At 45.6% G+C, this 18831-nt stretch overlaps 3 protein-coding genes across 3 annotated transcripts; 2 read left to right on the plus strand and 1 right to left on the minus strand.

Moving 5' to 3' along the window:
• Positions 1-570: 570 nt before the first annotated feature.
• TRUGW13939_02623 (uncharacterized protein) lies at positions 571-8414 on the plus strand (the record flags this gene model as incomplete). Its single annotated transcript, XM_035485814.1, has 11 exons — positions 571-1495; positions 1557-1812; positions 2391-2893; positions 2971-3002; positions 3070-4342; positions 4797-4846; positions 4927-5511; positions 5571-5705; positions 5782-6335; positions 6797-6824; positions 7173-8414. 11 exons carry the CDS (start codon positions 571-573, stop codon positions 8412-8414), a joined length of 5583 nt encoding a protein of 1860 aa, XP_035341707.1.
• A 552-nt stretch (positions 8415-8966) lies between these two features.
• TRUGW13939_02624 (uncharacterized protein) lies at positions 8967-11501 on the minus strand (the record flags this gene model as incomplete). The annotated part of the gene is made up of 2 exons (XM_035485815.1): positions 8967-11108; positions 11214-11501. Coding segments are annotated over 2 exons (2430 nt in total), but the record flags the coding sequence as incomplete, so codon positions are not given.
• Positions 11502-12576: 1075 nt separating this feature from the next.
• TRUGW13939_02625 (uncharacterized protein) lies at positions 12577-17402 on the plus strand (the record flags this gene model as incomplete). The annotated part of the gene is made up of 11 exons (XM_035485816.1): positions 12577-13585; positions 13647-13715; positions 13768-13944; positions 13996-14020; positions 14070-14567; positions 14743-16187; positions 16240-16588; positions 16638-16769; positions 16823-16952; positions 17002-17240; positions 17303-17402. The coding sequence occupies 11 exons, from the start codon at positions 12577-12579 to the stop codon at positions 17400-17402; spliced, it is 4173 nt and encodes a 1390-aa protein (XP_035341709.1).
• Positions 17403-18831: the final 1429 nt, after the last annotated feature.

Here is an 18831-nt window from a genome sequence, read left to right on the forward strand (position 1 = left end):
TGTCGGATTGATCGGTCCAATGCAAGGACTGTGGTCGCGTGGAGGGAAAAGCTCGCAGATCAGAATGGAAAAGCAAGCGATATTGGCACGCGATTCCTTGTCAGGGATTGGAGAGAGTGATGAAAGTCGAGTCAGCGGTGTAGCCTTTTCGTAAGTGAACAATTATTATTTGTCTGACTTCATCATCATTCTGCCGCTCTAGGCGGTCTGGCGCAATGCTGAGTCATGCAGATATCACGTGGAAACTCACTCTTCTTTTTTTGTCGGACGAAAACACGGAGCGGAGGAATGCTGCCCTAAACCCTAAGTGTCTCTCCAATAGGGACTGAGGATTTGCCCCACCACGGAGACCTGCTTTGAATACACCCGCTCCTTAGCCAATCAGAATGCATTTTGTATATTCCAGAGTATCGGCTACAAGTCAACATCAACGGACGTCCGAATGATGATTATGAGGTCTAGGGTATAAATGTCTGCCTCGGATAGCAATGCTTTAACACAATTCAATTCAATTCATCCTACCTTGACCAAATAGCAGTCATACCAACAACGCAATCAACTCCACCAACAATGTCTCAGCTCGTTGAAGATCACACCTTTGATTTCGAGTTCAATCGCATTTTAGCTCATGCGCGGTATCGGGGATGCGATGTACGTGAGGTGATAAACCTGATCCCCAAGATCACACCGGGAGACATGGAGAGTTGGTACAAGGCATTCGTCGAATTGGCCGAACGCGCAGAAGCTTCTGCCGGCGCAGAACCCCGACCAAACCAATACTCGAGAAAAATCACATACTCGGACCGTCTATTTGCGGCCTCTGATTACTATCGGGCAGCAGACTTCTTTCTTCATGGACATCCCGAAGACCCTCGCATCAACTCACTGTGGGACAAGCAAGCAGCCTGTTTTGACGCTGCTCTCAAACACTATGGAAATGGGACACGCCATCTCGTAAAGGCAGATACGTTTTCTGTGCCACTTATATATTTCAAAGCACCCGATGGCGTGGGCCCAGCGGGTCCAAAGCCCACCATCTTGGCTGGAAATGGCTTCGACGGATCAATGGAGGAGATGTTCCATGTCAATGGTATTGCTGCGCTGGAGCGAGGCTACAATGTGATTTTATTTGAGGGACCCGGCCAGTGTACCGTACGCCGCAATCAAGGTCTTGGTTTTATTCACGACTGGGAGCGCGTGGTAACACCCTTGGTTGATTTTGCCTTGTCTAAGGAAGAGGTGGATAAAGAAAAAATAGTGCTGTTTGGTTACAGTATGTCAGGATGTTTGGTCGTTCGTGCAGCCGCTTTTGAACATCGACTTGCTGCAACAGTGGCTATCGATGGAGTGATCAATACCGGCGTTGCTTTCAAGGCACCCGAGCCTCTCATGAAGCTGTACAACTCTGGTGAGAGGGAAACGTTTGATGAAGAATTCCGAAAATGGATGTTTGATCCATCCACTCCGACGCCTTCACGCTGGATGTACCAACATGGTAAGTCTTCTGGAAAACAAGTAAACACATTCCCATTTAGCGTCTAACTTGTGGGTCTCAGGTCTATGGGCATTCAACGTATCTGAGCCATCCCACTTATTTGATGCAGTTAAAGCCCATAACTTGCACAACTCAATTCAAAACGTCCAGTGTCCTGTATACATTGGAGAAGCCGAGGATGAAATTTTCTTCCAAGGCCAGCCGGAACAACTAGCTCGAGCCCTAGGAAGTAAAGGCCATCTCCGACGATTTACAGCAGAAGAAGGGGCTAGCTTACACTGTCAAGCCGGAGCAGCATCATTGTTGAATGGGGATGTGTTTGATTGGCTGGAAGAGACATTACAAAATTGAAGAATTTAGTGTCTTTCAATGTTGATCTGAAAGTTGCTTCTTGATCTTCATGATGTTGAAATTTGACCTGGAAATTTCTAGAAAATACTAAAAGTCCCTAAACCCAAAAATGAAAGAAACCAAAATGTGAAGGGTGTTGGCTTCTTCCAAAAAGGCGGGATTTTTTCAAGCGCTTACTAGCCAGTGGGTTGTTCATTGCGGGGTGGGCCGAGTGTTACCAATTACTAAGATTTGACTACATCCATCAGCTATTACTTTACTTCTTCGTTTTCATGTGCATTCGTCTACGATAAAATAATCAAGGAAATGCAATCAAATCGAGCTGATGTGGCCCCCAACTCGACACCCCGAATTGTGAATCGTCGTAGCAAGCCTCAATTATCATGCCACCTGTGTCGAAGGCGAAAGTAGGATTTTTTCCCCTCTTTTCTTTGGAAAGAAACTAGATGTTCCTAGGCTAATTTTAAATGAAAAAAAGACTCCGTTGTAATCGTCAACAACCTTGCTCTTCTTGCAATGCTCGTGGCCTGGCTCTGTCTTGCAGTTACCCCCAGGATGCATTACCCTCAACCGAGGGCATAAAAAAGCAGCAAGCTGATACCCGTTCTTCTCGAGCGGGTATACGGGATCGGGTGGTCCAACTAGAGCAAATGGTCGTTTCACTCATGCAAAATCCGACTCATGAGACGCCCCAAATAGGTCTAGCAGAGGGCCCTAGGGACGAAAATAGGTGTTTAAACGATACGCATGATACTTCTGATACCATTGGAGATTCCCCAAATCATGGAAGCTTGATCTCCAATTCTTCCGAGCTTCAGTATGTGGGTGGAGATCATTGGGCTGCTATTTTGGACAGTATTGTCGATTTGAAGGAAGACTTGGAACGACAGGAAGAGGAATATGCCCAAGATCCTCACATGTCGCATGTCCTTTTGTTTTACAATTCCAAAGCAGTCTCAAAAATAGAGATATTGGAAGCGCTTCCTCCAAAACAAGTAGTAGATAGGCTTGTTTCCCAATATTTCAACTGTCTTGACTTGGCTCCTTGTAAGTCCTCGTTCCGGTCCAGAAATGTGGACTAAGTTTTTCTATCCTAACCATTATTCTCTTTTTTCCCACTATAGTGTGCTTACATAGTGGGGAATTTCTAAAAGAGGTACGTTGAGATGAGCTTTCTTTTTTGTTATAGCGGTGTTATATTTCTAACATCAATTCGTCATTAGTATGAGCGATTCTGGGATGCACCGTCAGAAACCCCGACCATGTGGGTAGGACTGTTGTTTTCTATGCTCGGTTTGGCAGCATTAGCTTCCCACACATCATCAGAGAATTTACACGCGGAAAGGTATGACCCTCTTGTCGACACTTATCGAGAAAAAACAGCCCAATGTCTAAAGCTTGGTGAGTATACCAAGCCTACACGCTATACCTGTGAAACTCTATACAACTATGTAGTCATTGAATACTCAATCCAAAACGACACAAACAAGGATGTTGGAGTGTTGATGGGAGTTTTAATCAAATTAGCTTTCCGAATGGGCTATCACAGAGACCCGTCACATTTTCCTGATATTTCTCCATTTTCCGGTGAGATCCGGCGCAGGGTTTGGGTGACGTTACTATCAGGGGATATTTTGACATCCACCCAAGTGGGTATGCCTCGAATGATAAAAGAATCGGAGTATGACACTCAAGAGCCGAGGAATCTAAATGATTTTGATTTCAATGAGCATACCCAGGAGCTCCCTCAATCCCGACCCGAGACAGAAATCACCACCAGCACACAGATGATAGCACGCGGGCGAATGTTTACCGCATTGGGGAAAATTGTTGACCTCACTGCTACAACGAATCCTTATTCCTATGCTGAAGTAATGCGCATCGATAAGACTCTCCATGAAGCTGAAAATAGTCTTCCTCCTGATTTTCAATTCAAGCCGATAGGCTCCACCGTGATAGACCCGCCACAGATCATCGTCAATCGACTCTTTTCGCGGTTGATGTTCCACAAGGGTCAGATAATGCTACATCGCAAATATCTCAACGTACACCCCGGATCGTCGTCGAGCGACGAAATTAGTTACGCTTACTCGCGCAAGTCGTGTCTTGAAGCTACACTAGGCGTACTAGAGATTCAGCGAATCTTCGATGTGGAGACTGCCCCGAATGGAAAATTGCATCTCCTGCGGTGGAAACTATCGTCTTTTATTAGACATGAATGCTTGACGGCAACAATGGTTTTGTGTTTTCTTGCGCAGCATGGTTTCGAGCAGTTCCGCCAATGCCCAGACTTTAGTGCAGAACATGCCATATCTGCACTCAGAGGGGCTCATGATATCTGGAACCGACTCAGTCAGTCATCTAAAGAAGCACGAATGGCCTCTCATGCTATAAGGGTTGTTCTGCGAAGGCTAGGTCACACAGATTTCTCACAGAGCACGAACAATGAGTTTGCCTTGACACAAGCTGATCAAGAGATGATATCTTGGGAACCTGGTAAGCTTTCTAGACTTTTTTTTACAATTCAAAAGCTCAACTAGTCAATATTTCTGACAATCTCCTAGACCAAGGCTTTTGTTTTCCAAATATGTCTCTAGAATCTGACTTGGGCTTGCCCTTTATCGACGCCGGTCTTAGTTTCGCTGATATACCTATTATAGATGAAAATTGATATCAGTGTTTACAGTAGAATACACGATGGAATAAATAGCCCATTATATATAAGACTATTGTAAATAATCATAATCGGACGAGAAGAGAGGTCGATTGGCTGAATTAAGTTACCGTAAATCGAGGGCTGACTTGGACTTGGCGGATCCACCGAATGGAATCGCCACATCACATTTACCGGATGCAACTGTAAGATAACGGTATGGAATTTGATCTATTTATTAGATAGAGCACCATTAACACGACAGCGAACACACTCATTCCGCTTTTATCATGGTAGGAATTCCCAAGAGCACTGGATGTGCTAATTGCCGCCGACGGAAGAAAAAGGTAAGCCTGTTCCGTCCATGTGCTGCTGGGATCCCGAGTGTACGGATGATCGAAAAGAGTGCTAAATATGCATCGTTTAGTGCGGAGAAGAGCGTCCCCAGTGTCGTGCATGTGTATCTGCTGGCTGGAAATGTCCAGGGTACCCTAAACGATGGAAGTTTGTGGATGGAAATGCGCCAACATCAGCCCTCTTTCGGGTAACGAGCGACAGCATCGAAGAATCCGATTACGATTCAGATTTAGATCGAAAATCCCAACACACGGCTCATGATTCGGCGTTTTGTAGAAGGACTGAAATTATCTCACCCGGACTTGTTCCCCTTTGGCCTAACCAGTCCCGGCCGTTGATGTCAGAAACCGACAAGGCTGCCTCGAGGCTGATCTCGATGTTGAACGACTCATCAGGCCAAAAACTATGCCAAATTCGGTCCCACGCTAATTTTATTGACTATGTTCCCAGTCTCCTCGGCAATAATGCTGCCTTAGACTCTACTGTAGCAAGCCTATGCAGCTTGTTTGTCGATGCACTCACCGGAAACCGGACCGTCGAAAGTCTTCGCTTATTTGGAAATGCCGTGACATCTCTACAACTCTGCGTAAAGAATCCCAATCTACGATTGGAGTCAGAAACATTGTGCGCATCTATATTGCTCCAAATATGTGAGGTGAACCTCGTCCCTATACCTCTCCCAGTTTCTTGCCATTGAAGCTCACACCTTGTCAGCTCTTGAAGAGCCCAGGCAACGACAAATGGATACATCTTTCTAAAGGATCGAAAGTACTGTTTGAAAGTGTGGGGCCAGAGAGGTGCACTAGCGACCTTGACCGGGCTATGCTTGAATCACAGCGGGTGTGGTTTGTGAGTAGTAGCCTTGAAGTTGATTGATTGCCCGCAGAAATTAAATTGCTAATCTTACCCACCCGTAAAATTGAAGATGCTACAAGACCTCCGAAAACACCAACGTTGCTTCTTAGCTCAACCGGAGTGGAGAAGAGTGTTTTCATCTCATCTGGTGACACCCGTTGATATTCGGAATCCAAAACTGTCCTTACGATCAAAATTCTGTGATATGCTCGTCGATATCCCGGACGTGCTCTCAGACGTCTCTCGGGTTCTTACTACGGAAAACAACGAGGCTTTTGATGATACTCAAGCCGAACGAGAAACTGTTTTAGCTTGTGTGATTTCCCAGAAACGTTGGATTGAAAAGTGGTACGCGACAGATTTGGAGCCTTTGTTTTTGCGTGGTGGTGATTCCCGATACCCTAATGTTCTTGTTGCTATTATGGATTTTATTTGCAGTTCTACTCTTTTAAACCTTTGTGATGCGTTATCAACACTCTCGTCGATTCTTCCACAACACGTTCTCAACCCCGCTCTCACGGTCGATCAGTTGGCAATCGCTAATTGGAAAGACTCCGTGAGTGCATCGTTCGCCTTTGCAGGTGGCACTTCTTGGGTGATATCAGAGCCTCTCAAATATGGGCTGTCGCAGACTGACAACTCTATACATTACCAACCTTTTGATGGATAGTTTCTTGTTTTTGTTCATGCTCTTGGTTTTCATTTCTTGGGGTCATTTTTCTTATTCCTACTCCTATTTCTTTTTATGACATGGAAAGTAGCACTTGGGCGTTGTTAGATGGTTAGACTTTTGTTTCGGAGTATGTTTATAGCACGGGATGAAATTATGAACAGTTATTTTTTTGGTATTTTCTTATCCAAAAGAATGTAGCAGACGGGTCTAAGTATCCAAAGAGATAAGAGCATTAAAATTATTTGAAAAATGTACACCGTACGACCCCGAGTGAGTCCAAGTCTGTACTCTGTACATACCCCAATGCTTGGCCCCGCACGCCTTTCCATTTTGGGATTTATGCTGCGCAAGAGCCAATGGAAGTGTCTTATTTGCCCCACAAAGATTATACTATGGTGGGGATCTTTGATAGTCTAACGCAATGCGGTAATCCGATCAAAGTAAGCTTAGCACGTTTTGGTGGTACATGTTGCGCATCTTCCAGTGAGCATTGAACGGTTGAATGTAGTTCCATTGCATAATCTGAACCCAAGTCAATATATCTTCTATAAAATGTGGACAAACATCCCGGCTGCAATTTTTTCTTGTCAGACGCAGCTGGCCCATGCTACTCTACTGTGTTAAATACAAAGAGTATAGTCGAACTACGGTACTTTTCTAGAGTCTCGACAAAGATCAAGGTTTGACTTTCAATCTTTAATTCTTTTGAGTTGGTATGGCACCCATTACGAAGGTACGTATACTCTTCAGCAGCATAAGGCAAATTAGGACCATACTAATCCTCTCAGGCAATCATCATCGGTGCTGGTCCTGCCGGCCTGGCCGCAGCTCTTCATCTAAAGCAAGCCAATAATATTGACTCCACCATTTACGAGCTTCGCCCAACAAGTGGCACAAGCGGGGGCTCTATCGGGATTCCATCGAATGGGCTGCGCCTGCTGGATCGCCTCGGCCTGTATGACAAGCTTGCTCGGTTGGCAAACACCGCGGAGGAATTCGTTCTTCATTCAACTCGCAACGATGCCATCTTGACAGAAGCGAATTTTTCCGGCGAGGCAAAGGAGAGAATCGGGTTCGGGTATATGCGAGTTAAGCGTACGGATTTGATTTCTGTTCTTCTGAATGCAGTACAAAAGCAAGGGATTCCTATTCACTACAACAAAAGAATTGTGTCTATTGATGACCAGGATGAAAATGTAACAGCGGTATTTTCAGACAGTACCCGTGACACAGCAGATATTCTATTAGGGTGCGACGGCATTCACTCAAGTGTACGAGCGCTCCATGTCGATTCAAGTATACAGCCAGAGTATACTGGCGTCTCGGCCATGTTCGCCCTGCTGAAGAGATCTGAACTGCCCGATGGTGCACCTCCGATAACGTGCTTCAACTCTACATTTACCACAGACGGCGTACTTGCAGTGATATCGTGCACTGCTTCAAACGATGAAATCTTTTGGTTCTTCTCTGGCGAGGTTCCCGTGCCAGAGTCTGGTGAAGATGGATGGGAGGAGCATCGTCGAAAAGAAGTTCAAGAAGTCAAGAGCTCTATCTTAGATGTTCTTCAACAAGTACAAGGTCGATGGGGTGATTTCGTCCGAGACCTCATTCGCAGATCCCCCTCGATTTCCTTCACTCCCATCTACCGAATGCCACTGGGTAAGGCGTGGTCTCGTGGGAGATGCTTGCTGATAGGCGATGCAGCCCATGCAATACAGCCCCATGCAGCGCAAGGCACGTCTATGGCACTGGAAGACGTATTTGTACTTTCTCGTGTGATAAAGCAACACCCGAACGATTCCGTGAAAGAAATCTTCCTGAAATATGACGAGATTCGCAGACCCCGCATAACAAGAATCTACACGGCGTCAGAGCAGAATGGACAACTATGGAAGAAGACGGGGCCATGGGGCCTATGGTTCAGAGAGTCCATGGCATGGGCGGTGTTTTCGTTGCCTCCGCTCTTGGGTTGGAAGAGAGGTGTTATTCCGCTACAGGATATGATCTATGACCCTGATGAAACATCTTAGAAGGTTGGTTACGCCGAGGAAGTTTGATTCATGCGCATGATTTACGTCCATTTTATATTGTAGAATACACTCTACTTTCCTCTTGATGTCGAAATATTTTCTGTTCCTAGTGTCAGTTAGTTATTATGAAGCTTATTGTCCCCCCCGTTCATGCTTTCTTTTTTCCAACCTATGTCGACATTCTCAGCATATTAACTGCTAACCAAAAAGCCTTCGGCTTGTTGGTCAATCCTTATTATCCAACAACCATGTCTGAAAATCGAGAGATAGTGGTTTATACATGTATTCTTCAGTCAAATAATCCCGTGCAAAGAGAGGCGCACGTGGAGTTTTCTCAGTGGTTTTGTGTGGTCTGGACTTCTTTACAATGTATGTGTATGGTTCCGTTATTTGGAAATGTTAAACGTAGGAGAGAAAAAAAGTATTTACATATAGCTAAGTTGCAAAAAAAATCGATTCAATTTCAACAAATAGACCCTGGGTATCTCATAGCCATTTCATGCTCTGGTAAATCTCCGAGCTTCCAATTTCATCAAATCTTCTATAAATCCATCAATACGCTCCGACAGGAGCTTGTTCTAAAAAGGTCGGGTAGCCCATGCCATCCATAATTGGAATTTCCGTTCCCCAGTCTGGATTGGGGAAAAAATTCTCTTCGTGGCTCGACACGCTGTCTGTGCTTGGAGAGTATATTTCCGGGCTACTCCGGCCGGCGGAATTGGCGAGACCCGGTTCGACCGTGCTTTCACTCGACTCTGACCGGTGGCGGCCGTATATGTCCTTTTGGGGCATTGGGTATGCACCCAGTGGGTTTAGAATATACGCTAATGAAAACTGGGAAGGACTAGTGCTAGTGCTTTTATCCACAGGATCCATCACGGTGCTACTAGCACTAACGGAGTTCCCGCCCTGGCCACCCGGTTGGGGTGATGACAAGGGAGCACTGTTGAATCTTCTCAACGCCTGGTTGGCAGATTCGTAGTATAGATCGGCTTTGATGTACCGTTGAAGGTACCTGAGGATTCTCGTATTGGTTTGAAGAATGTCTTGGTAGTCGCGGTGGGAAAATTGAGGTAGGATAGGTTCGGATTCGGTCCATGAAGTGAGACTCGTGACTAATACGCTGCTGCAAATTTGCGTGTGTACTGCGTACGGAAGGTCGACGAGACTGGGCTTGTGACAGTTCCAGAGATCCCGAAGAAGGTTGCCAATTTGGACAGCCTTGCTAACACATGTGCGATAGCAAAGAGCAGTGAAGTCGCTGGGGGCATTATCTCGGACCCATTTTGTCGCAGAATTTTGTAAAACGAGTTTAGGGACTCCAATGCGATATAAATCGTTGAATGTTTGATGAATAAGAATATGCAGGCCGAAGAAGAGATTCAAGCGACCGGAAGCTTTGTAGATGTAGACATTTTCGGGCGACATTTTGAGGCTCTCTGTTATCGAGCTCTCCAAGTCCTTTAATTCACCGTCCAGTTGGTAGAATTGTGAGTTGACATTGGCTTGCCATGGAATTTCGCCGTCCATGTTCTTGACATATCGCAGTATCTTGGAGCGGATGACAATTGCACGAATATAGTACCCACGCATGTCGACATTGTCAGCGGTGCGAGTGGCTAAAGAAGCATCGACAAAAGGCAGAATCTTGCCCCGTTTTAACATCTCTGTAACACAAGGGGTGTTCCGGATGAAGAGATCGTCGGTGCACGGCAACTGGATTTGGGCGTCATCGGAAGACGTGAAGCGAAGCTGGTCAATACCACATTCGATAGATGCGTCTAGGAGGTAGCAAGCCCATAGGAGACGTCTCCGGCTTTCTTTAAAAGACCAAGGAGTTTGGCCCTTTTGACAAAAAAGGTCATAGTCATTCTCCATGTTGAGGTGCAGCAGTTGCACTCGTCTGGCGATAGATCCAGAGATCAGAAATCCCTTGGTATAATCGCCGCTTCGAAGATAGTGTTCATGTAGCAGTATCTCCGTCATGAGACATTCCATTGACGGGTTGCCATAGTTGGAAAACACGCACTGCATGGCAGACTCGGCCCAGCCTTTGCCGGCATCGTAGAAGCGGACGCCGGCGCCCAAGTCTTCCTCGGCCGCGCCGACAAGTTTCGCATAGTAGAAGGGGGCAGCGAGGGCACACATAATGTAGATGAGCCCGGACACCTCGGAGTATACATTCCGGGGGTCATTGAACCGTTCCATGAAGCTCGGAATGTGCAGGAACCCCATGCAGCGGACGGTGTGGATCTGGGCAAAGTAAATGTCAATGAGCTCGCGGATATGGTCGATAGACGGCAAGTTCTTGGTTGCAAGCCATGTCGGCATGGACCGAGAGGACCTATGGACAACAGGCTCCTCTCGCATGTCCTGCTCGGGCTGGTCGTAAAAAAGGCAACTCATGCCCTTCTTTGCGCATCTGCTGCACACAGGGCCGCCGGAGCACTTGGCCTTTGTCCGCTTACACTCGAGACAAGACCGCAGCACGCGGCGACGCTTGAGTCCAGCCTGCGTGATGGAGTCGCTGGGGCAGACACCATCGCTGCTGCTGCTGTTGTTGTTGCTATTGCTGTTGGTGTTGTTGGCTGAGGTTGCAGCACCGACATCCGTGGCGGCTTCCGATGCATACATGCATTGCTCTCCAAAGGCGCGACATTTGTTGCAAGACCCCGGAGTGCGATCACATTTGATCTGGAGTATCACAGTCAGTCAGTAGCCGGGGCGACACGGTGGCCTTGCCTTGGACGCGGTATGCGCAAGGCTTCATGGTGCATAGGATAGGGACTCAATACACACCTTGCGGCGGCGGCATATCAGACAGCTGGCGGATTGCTTTAACTCGCCCATGACATTTTCTGGTGGCAGGCCGATCGCGAGGGCCCAGCAGCAGTTCCGAATGAAATGAATCGAAGAAACAAGCCATTGTGCAGGCGAGAAAAGGGGGATGCTGGGTTGGTGACACGGCGGGGGCTGTCGGATCACGCGAGCGTCTGCGAGAATGATGTTATCGACAGTCGCGGATAAGCGCCGACTCCCGCCGCTGCGGATCTCGGGCGTGATTTGTTTCTTGCGCTTTTTGCCTTGCTTTAATTTCGCTTTAGTTTGGTTGGTTTTTTGTCCAGGCCTGCTAATTGGACCTGTTTCTACGCGCTATTCCTGAATTTTCGCATAAATTAATGATACGGGCAAAGCCCAGAGTCAATACAGCGGGGCAAGGCGACCAGCTAACTGTACTAAGAATAGTTTTTCTCGATAACGTGCTCGCCAAGCAATATCTGGAGAAGTGGAACTCTCTCTTTGTCATTTCTATGCTGTCTGTTTGACTGCATTACTAACAGATTGCGTCTCTGTCTCACAGCGGTGGGTACATGTTGTACCTCGCCGCTGCGTTAGGGTTAGGGTTAGGGTTACTGACCCGATGTTGACCCGATGCTGACATCAATCCAAGACATGCCTTTCTTTTCAAGGGCAAGCGGTCTGTCTTGTTATAGCTTTAATGGCATCGTCGTACATGTAATAGCCCTTATATACATGTACACAGGTGCCCGGGCAGGTTATACGGACCTCTATATCAGGTTGCAATGATCCCCGGTTCAATGTTTCTTCAGGATACTGACCAATCTCTCAAAGGGTCCTTTTGGTTGTCTCTACATAATCACCAAGAACAGCCCAGGAGATCCAAAACTGCCACTTATGATTCTGAGTGCTGATAGGCACGATTTGAACAAACATTACTTCTTTAAACAGATCGAATATATATCACCAAGTACAAGTCTTTTTACATACTTGTAAAACATGTAATTGCAAGGTGATTGTCAAGGAAACTAAGCCGGGCAGTTACCAGCACATTTTATGCCGACATTGCACTTCAAAGGCAAAGTCGTATTTATCTCAAACGCTGGTTCAGCCTCGCTGCGCGCGAAAAGAAATTGGTTCTATAACTTAGCACATAGAGGATACCGTTACTACATCTAGTTAGCTTTGGCGCCCAACTTGAGCCTAGCCCCCAATTTTACGCTGAACATTTCCCCCGCATGTTGATTATCGCAGTGTTCACTGGCCAGCGCTGTGCAGTGCGTGTTCCTTGGTCACCGTTTTGATGCCTGTTCTGCGTAATAATAATGCGCTGAAGCACCCAGGAACTGTTTCTCACGTATGAATGGGCGATGACAAAATGGTGACGTCTATTAGTGCGACCAACAGACGCTTTAGCCACAATGATTATACAATCGCATGGATCTCAGCCCTCCCATTGGAGATGGCGGTCGCTGAGGCGATGCTGGATGAGATACACCCCCGTTTATCAACCCCACGGAATGATGATAACACATACATTTTTGGTCGGATTCATAATCACAATATCGTTATTGCGTGCCTTCCAGTAGGCGTGTATGGAACAAACTCAGCTGCGACAATAGCGAGCCAGATACGATCAACATTCGGGTCAATCCGTTTTGGCCTGATGGTTGGTATTGGCGGGGGAGTGCCTACTACAGATTCCGATATTCGACTTGGCGATGTTGTTGTCAGCAAACCAACAAGGGACTTTGGTGGGATTGTACAGTATGATTATGGCAAAGCGTTGAGCGGCGGTCGTTTTGAGCGGACCGGCATTCTCAATAAGCCACCGACGGTGCTCTTAACAGCTGTCTCTAGACTGCAAGCAGCGCACATGATAGGGAAAAACCAAGTCCCAACTCTCCTGTCTGAAATAATAGCGAAATACCCTGTCATGAGAGATAGTTTTGCGTATCCTTCTAACACCCGTGATCAGTTATTTCATTCCAAATATGACCACAGCGAATCAGAAGATACATGTGTCAACTGTGATACAGGCAGTGAAGTGAAACGAGTTGCTAGACCTAGTCATGATCCTACTATTCATTATGGGCTCATTGCGTCTGCAAATCAGGTCATGAAAGATGGCCGCATACGGGATAAACTGGCACAGGAACTAGGCATCCTCTGCTTCGAGATGGAAGCTGCGGGATTGATGGACAACTTCCCATGTTTGGTGATTCGGGGTATTTGTGACTATGCAGATTCACATAAAAACAAACAGTGGCAAGGATACGCGGCAGCAACAGCAGCTGCATATGCTAAAGAACTTCTCACTGTTGTCCAGACAAATCAGTTAGTAGACACGCCAACACAGTCTGCTGGTGCTGGTAAGCTGCTGTCCGATTAATCAAACAGTTGATCTAATTAACGGGTGTCTGATCTTGTTAGTATTTCATCACCATGAAACAATCGCAGCTGGGGCGAAGCCATCTACTAGTAGTGCAGTTCAGCGAAGTTGTAAGCGCGCTTACAAGCACTCGGCCTATCAGCGGCTAATAATAGGTTATAGATCACCACGATGACGAGAGACTCCTCAAGCGAATTTCCAGCTATGATTATGAGAAAGCTCACAGAAGACTGTCTCATAAACGGCTCACAGATAGCACCAAATGGTTTCTGGACCACCCGGACTTCAAAGCATGGTTTAACGAGGGGGGTTCCTCCAGTTTGTGGTGCTCAGGCAAGAGTAAGCTTGTTTCCGATGTGCATTGAGTTGAATGCTAATCAACTCGTTTAGTTGGCTCTGGCAAAACAATGATCGCGTTAGTTCTCTTGCACCTTTTACCGTAAATAAAGTCTAACAATCAATAGGACCGCAGCAATAGATGCTGCAAAATATCGTTACTCCGAGCTTCCCCCTGCCACAGTATTCTTTTACTGCCAAAATGAACGGGGTGAAACGCTGCAAGCATCATACATTCTTTCCAGCTTTATCAAACAGCTAGGCGATTTCTTACGTCGGTACTCTAAGCCCTTTTCAAAGGACCTTGCAGGAAAACTTCAAAGTTTCTTCGGAAATGATCGGATAGTACCAGATTTTGAAGATCTTCAAGACATTTTTATGCAGGTTTTCTATGATGTGCCAAAAACGGTTTATATTGTCGATGGGATTGATGCCCTTGATGAGGAAAACAGCAACCGCTTCCTCAAATCCATCCAGTCGATATTCCGGGGCTCCAGATCACTGCAAGGGTCACGCATTTTACTCTTTAGTAGGGAGCAGATCTCAGGTTTTATAAACATTGCAACCTTCATTCCAGGAATTTGCCAAATCTCAACACTGGGAAATGTTATGGGGGACATTAAAAGGTATATAGAAACAAGCATTTTGGACAAAACAATGTCCAGAAAACTTACCAATGATCGCCAATTGCTGGAAGAAATTAAGAGCGTGCTTTTAACTGAATCATCAGGAATGTATGAATCCAGCTTCGGCATTCTTCTTTTATTATATTCTATACTTCTATTTACTAACATAGTGAAGGTTTCTTTGGGTCTATCTCCAGCTGGAGATTCTATGGAGTACGTGCTTCACGGACGCAGAAATCAGGCTAGCATTAAACCAGCTACCCAAGGATCTAGAGGAGACATATCACTATTGCATCCAAAGAATAACCTCTCAAGATACTGATAACAGAGCTTTGAAAGTCCTTAAATGGGTTAGCTTTGCTACCAGGCCACTTCATATTGAGGAACTGAAAGAAGCGGTAGCATTTGACCTGTCGGATACTGCATGGGACGGCGAAAAAGTACCACAGGAAGATTTCATTATCGGCTGTTGTGCAAACCTTGTGGTCTTAGACCCAGCCGATCACTGTGTTCGTTTTGCACACTCATCTGTGAAATTATATCTCGAGAAGCATCGAGACGCCATTGCTTCAACATACCCCATCAATGAAGAGCAAGGACAACTACAGTGCGGAGAGTTCTGCATCGCTTATCTTTCTTTTTCGAATTTTAATTTATCGGTAGAAAAAAAGGGCCATGAGACAACAAGTTCTGTGGTACCAAACCCGACTTTCCTTGCAGGCGAGGCCATTGCATCCCCGTTCAGACACTTCTTTCGGACTCCAAAGAAGGGAAAACGGCCCACTACTCTACAATTTCAGAGAATACGCACATCTTCTACACCAGACAGAAAACAATTCAAGTTCCTTGACTATGCCGTCAAGAACTGGGCTCCACAAACAAAATGGATAACACGGTTTTCCCCAGTGTGGGACAAGTTTGAACAACTCGCAACAAACTTCAACGAAACCTGGAACTTTCATCCTTGGGATCTGGGTGGACGATCAATACCGTCACGCTTACATAGTCTCCTTGGATGGGCTGTCAAAGAGCGGCATATGCCTCTTTTCACCATTGCACTCCAGTCCGGAAAATACGTACAGCAAGTTTGCAACCTTCCCCTTGCTGATGAGAGTCTTCCCGTGCTTCATATCGCGTCAAAATTGGGATATCATGAGATGATAGAGGGCCTTCTAAAGATCTGCAATGTTGACTCGTTAGACGTGGAGAATTATACTCCTCTGCATCACGCCGCTGCTAGGGGTCATTTTGATATCGTACAATGGCTTTCAAGTACACGGGGGGCCTTTATAGACTTGGAAGCAAAATCAAAAGTCACCCCGCTTTGGCTTGCTGCTTCTAATGGACACGAGAAAATTGTTTCTCTTCTTATCGAGAAGAAATGCAAGATTGACGCAGTCGACGTCTTTAGTGGCAAAACGGCTCTTTGTCAAGCTGCGGGAAATGGGCATCATGCGATCGTGGGCATTTTGCTAAGTAATAAAGCTGATCTTGACTCCAAAGATAAAAATGGGTGGACACCGCTGCGGTGGGCTGCAGAGAACAGGCATAAACAAGTGGTGAGAATGATAGCCGAAAATGGCACCGGGGGAAACATCGAGTATAAAATCTTGATTTTAGGTAACTTGAATCTCTTCTGTCTGCTTAAAACTGCTAATTATACTTTTTAAAGGCACCCAAAAGAGCGGTAAATCAACCCTTTGGAAGCAGTTAAGGTTTTTGTCTGGTTCTCGAGCTACGATAGAAGAGCGGGCTCTATATCGCCCCATTATATACGGAAACCTACTTAATTCGGCAGATTCGGTACTGCAAGCTATGCAGTATTTTAATGTGAATCCTAGAGATGAAGGAAATCAAGAGTATCTTGAATTCCTGACGAAATATATTCGTACCGCTAACCGTAATAATCCTCCTGATCCGAAAGTTGGGGAGGCTATGTCTTCATTATGGAAGGATGAAAGTATCAACGAGTTAATGAAGCACCGAACTGAGTTACTCTACATGTATGATTCAGCTCCTTAGTATGTGATACAGGCATCTCATACCACATACTTTCTAACAGTATGGTAGTTTCTTCAATGAAGCCAAACGAATAGTTACTCAGGACTATCTGCCAACTGAAGATGATATAATCAGGGTCAGACTTACGAAAACTAGCAACATAACAAGCAACAAACTCTACCTGAAAGGAATAAAGATTGAGTACGTTTAGCCTTTGCAAATTTTGATTATTTCATGTTGCTAACCTACCGAAGCATATGGGATGTTGGAGGGGCGCGGAGCGATAGGAAGAAATGGGTCCATTGTTTCGATAACATGGCTTTGATGATATTTTGTGCTTCTTTGAGTGAATATAACCAAACTTTGATTGAGGACATTAACCAGGTATGTTACCAAATCCTGCAAACTCTATATGAGGCTAATGATCTGTTAGACCTGCATGGGGGAGAGCCTGCAATTACTTGAAGCATTGCTTGATTCCAAGTGGTTCTTAACGACCACCATTGCCATTTTCTTTACCAAATACGACTTGCTCAAAAAGAAGCTAGTTAATTCCCCTCTTGAAAACTTTTTCCCGGATTATACAGGCGGAAATGACGTGGCCCTTGCAACGAAATATATCGTCGGAAAATTCGAGGAAATCGGTAAAAAACATTCAAATGTTCATTCTTAGTGAGTTTCACACTGCCATGGCTAATGGTACATGTAAATGAGAAATGCTAATAACCATCAAGTATACTTGACCTTACTGACATCGCCAAAGTTGATGTTGTTTTTGAAGATGTTAGAGATGTGATAGTTATGGATTATATAGCAAAACTTGAAGTGTTGTAGTGACAATGTCAATTTATAGTGATACGGCCATGTCTGTTGATGCTTGTTGTAAATTAACATGAAGAGGAAGTTTCGAGTTTCATCAGTGATTGTTATTTTTCTTAAAAGTGATATTTCCTCCACTAGAAATGTAGGGCTGAGTCTCACAGGCAATTGGAGAATCCCATGATTTTATCAAGCAATAATTTGAAATTGTGCAATCTTATGTGAGGATACTAAAATAGAAGCCAATCATCACAACTAGCCTAAACTCAATATAAATAAGCATGGAAAAACGCGGGATTTCCGCTATTCCCCTCTTCCCAAAAATTTCTTGAGACCACGTAGTCCTTTTTGAAATCGTTTATTGCAATTACTTCAACCTGCAACAACGTAATGGCCAACCCAAACGCTCATGATCTAGCCGAATTTGCCACGGGAATGACAGGCTCGTGTCTCTGCGGCTCCGTGCAAGTTACAATCCACGATTCGGAACTGTTCACCCGTCGACGCGGTCATCTATGCCACTGTGCTAATTGTCGAAAGTCATCAGGCAGCTATGTCGCTTCAAACTTCCTCATAGAATCTGACAAGGTTGAAATACACGATACGAAAGGCACATTGAAATCCTATGCAGATTATGCGACGACCTCTGGGAAGCCAGTCATTAGGAGTTTCTGCGGGGTAGATGGCAGGTTTGTTTCTCGGCTTCTTCGGGCTTGTCGTTTCAAGTTCATAAATAAACATATCTATTCCTACAAGAGCAGAGTCTAACTTTACATAGCCCGATTAAATCCGAATCAGAAAACCTTCGCGGAAAAGTCGTTCTCAAAATGGGTATTTTCCCGCGTATCCCAATACCGGAGATGGAGGGCTTTGATCTGCATCGACATCCTTGGGAGCCGCCATGCGAGGGGACAGTGAGATATAAGCTCGTTAGAGGAGGAGAGCTAATTGAATCCTAGCATAAAGGCTGTATCACGTAATGATCAAGATCTTGGCCTGATTATCGACGGCCCTGTTCCTGGCGATAATAGCACTAATACAAGACTAGCACACGTTTCGATCCTTCTGTTGATCTATCACCTCCGGTGTCAATATAAAAATATAATCCATTTTTAATCCAACTGCAGTCAATGCTGTCCTTGCTAGCCAACTTCTAGTGGCTCGCGCAACAGCGATATGTTTCGGGGGTCTATGAGCTCATTCCAGTTATCAACGCATATCAGAGTCCCAATTCCTGTAGAACCCCAGTCTTTAGGTGTGGGATGTGAGCAGCTTGGGGGCGTCTTCCATATATAGGATAAATTTCTCAGGACATTCACATCAGCGACCCATTCGCCTTGGTCGTGGGCCAATACAACAGCTTCCACGTAGGACGCTTCCTGGACGCGAGAACCGTGGTTTCTATTACCGGGCAGTTCGTACCCGGTTAGCGAAAGCTGGAGAG

Source organism: Talaromyces rugulosus, chromosome II (assembly GCF_013368755.1).
Source record: "Talaromyces rugulosus chromosome II, complete sequence".
NCBI lineage: Eukaryota > Fungi > Ascomycota > Eurotiomycetes > Eurotiales > Trichocomaceae > Talaromyces > Talaromyces rugulosus.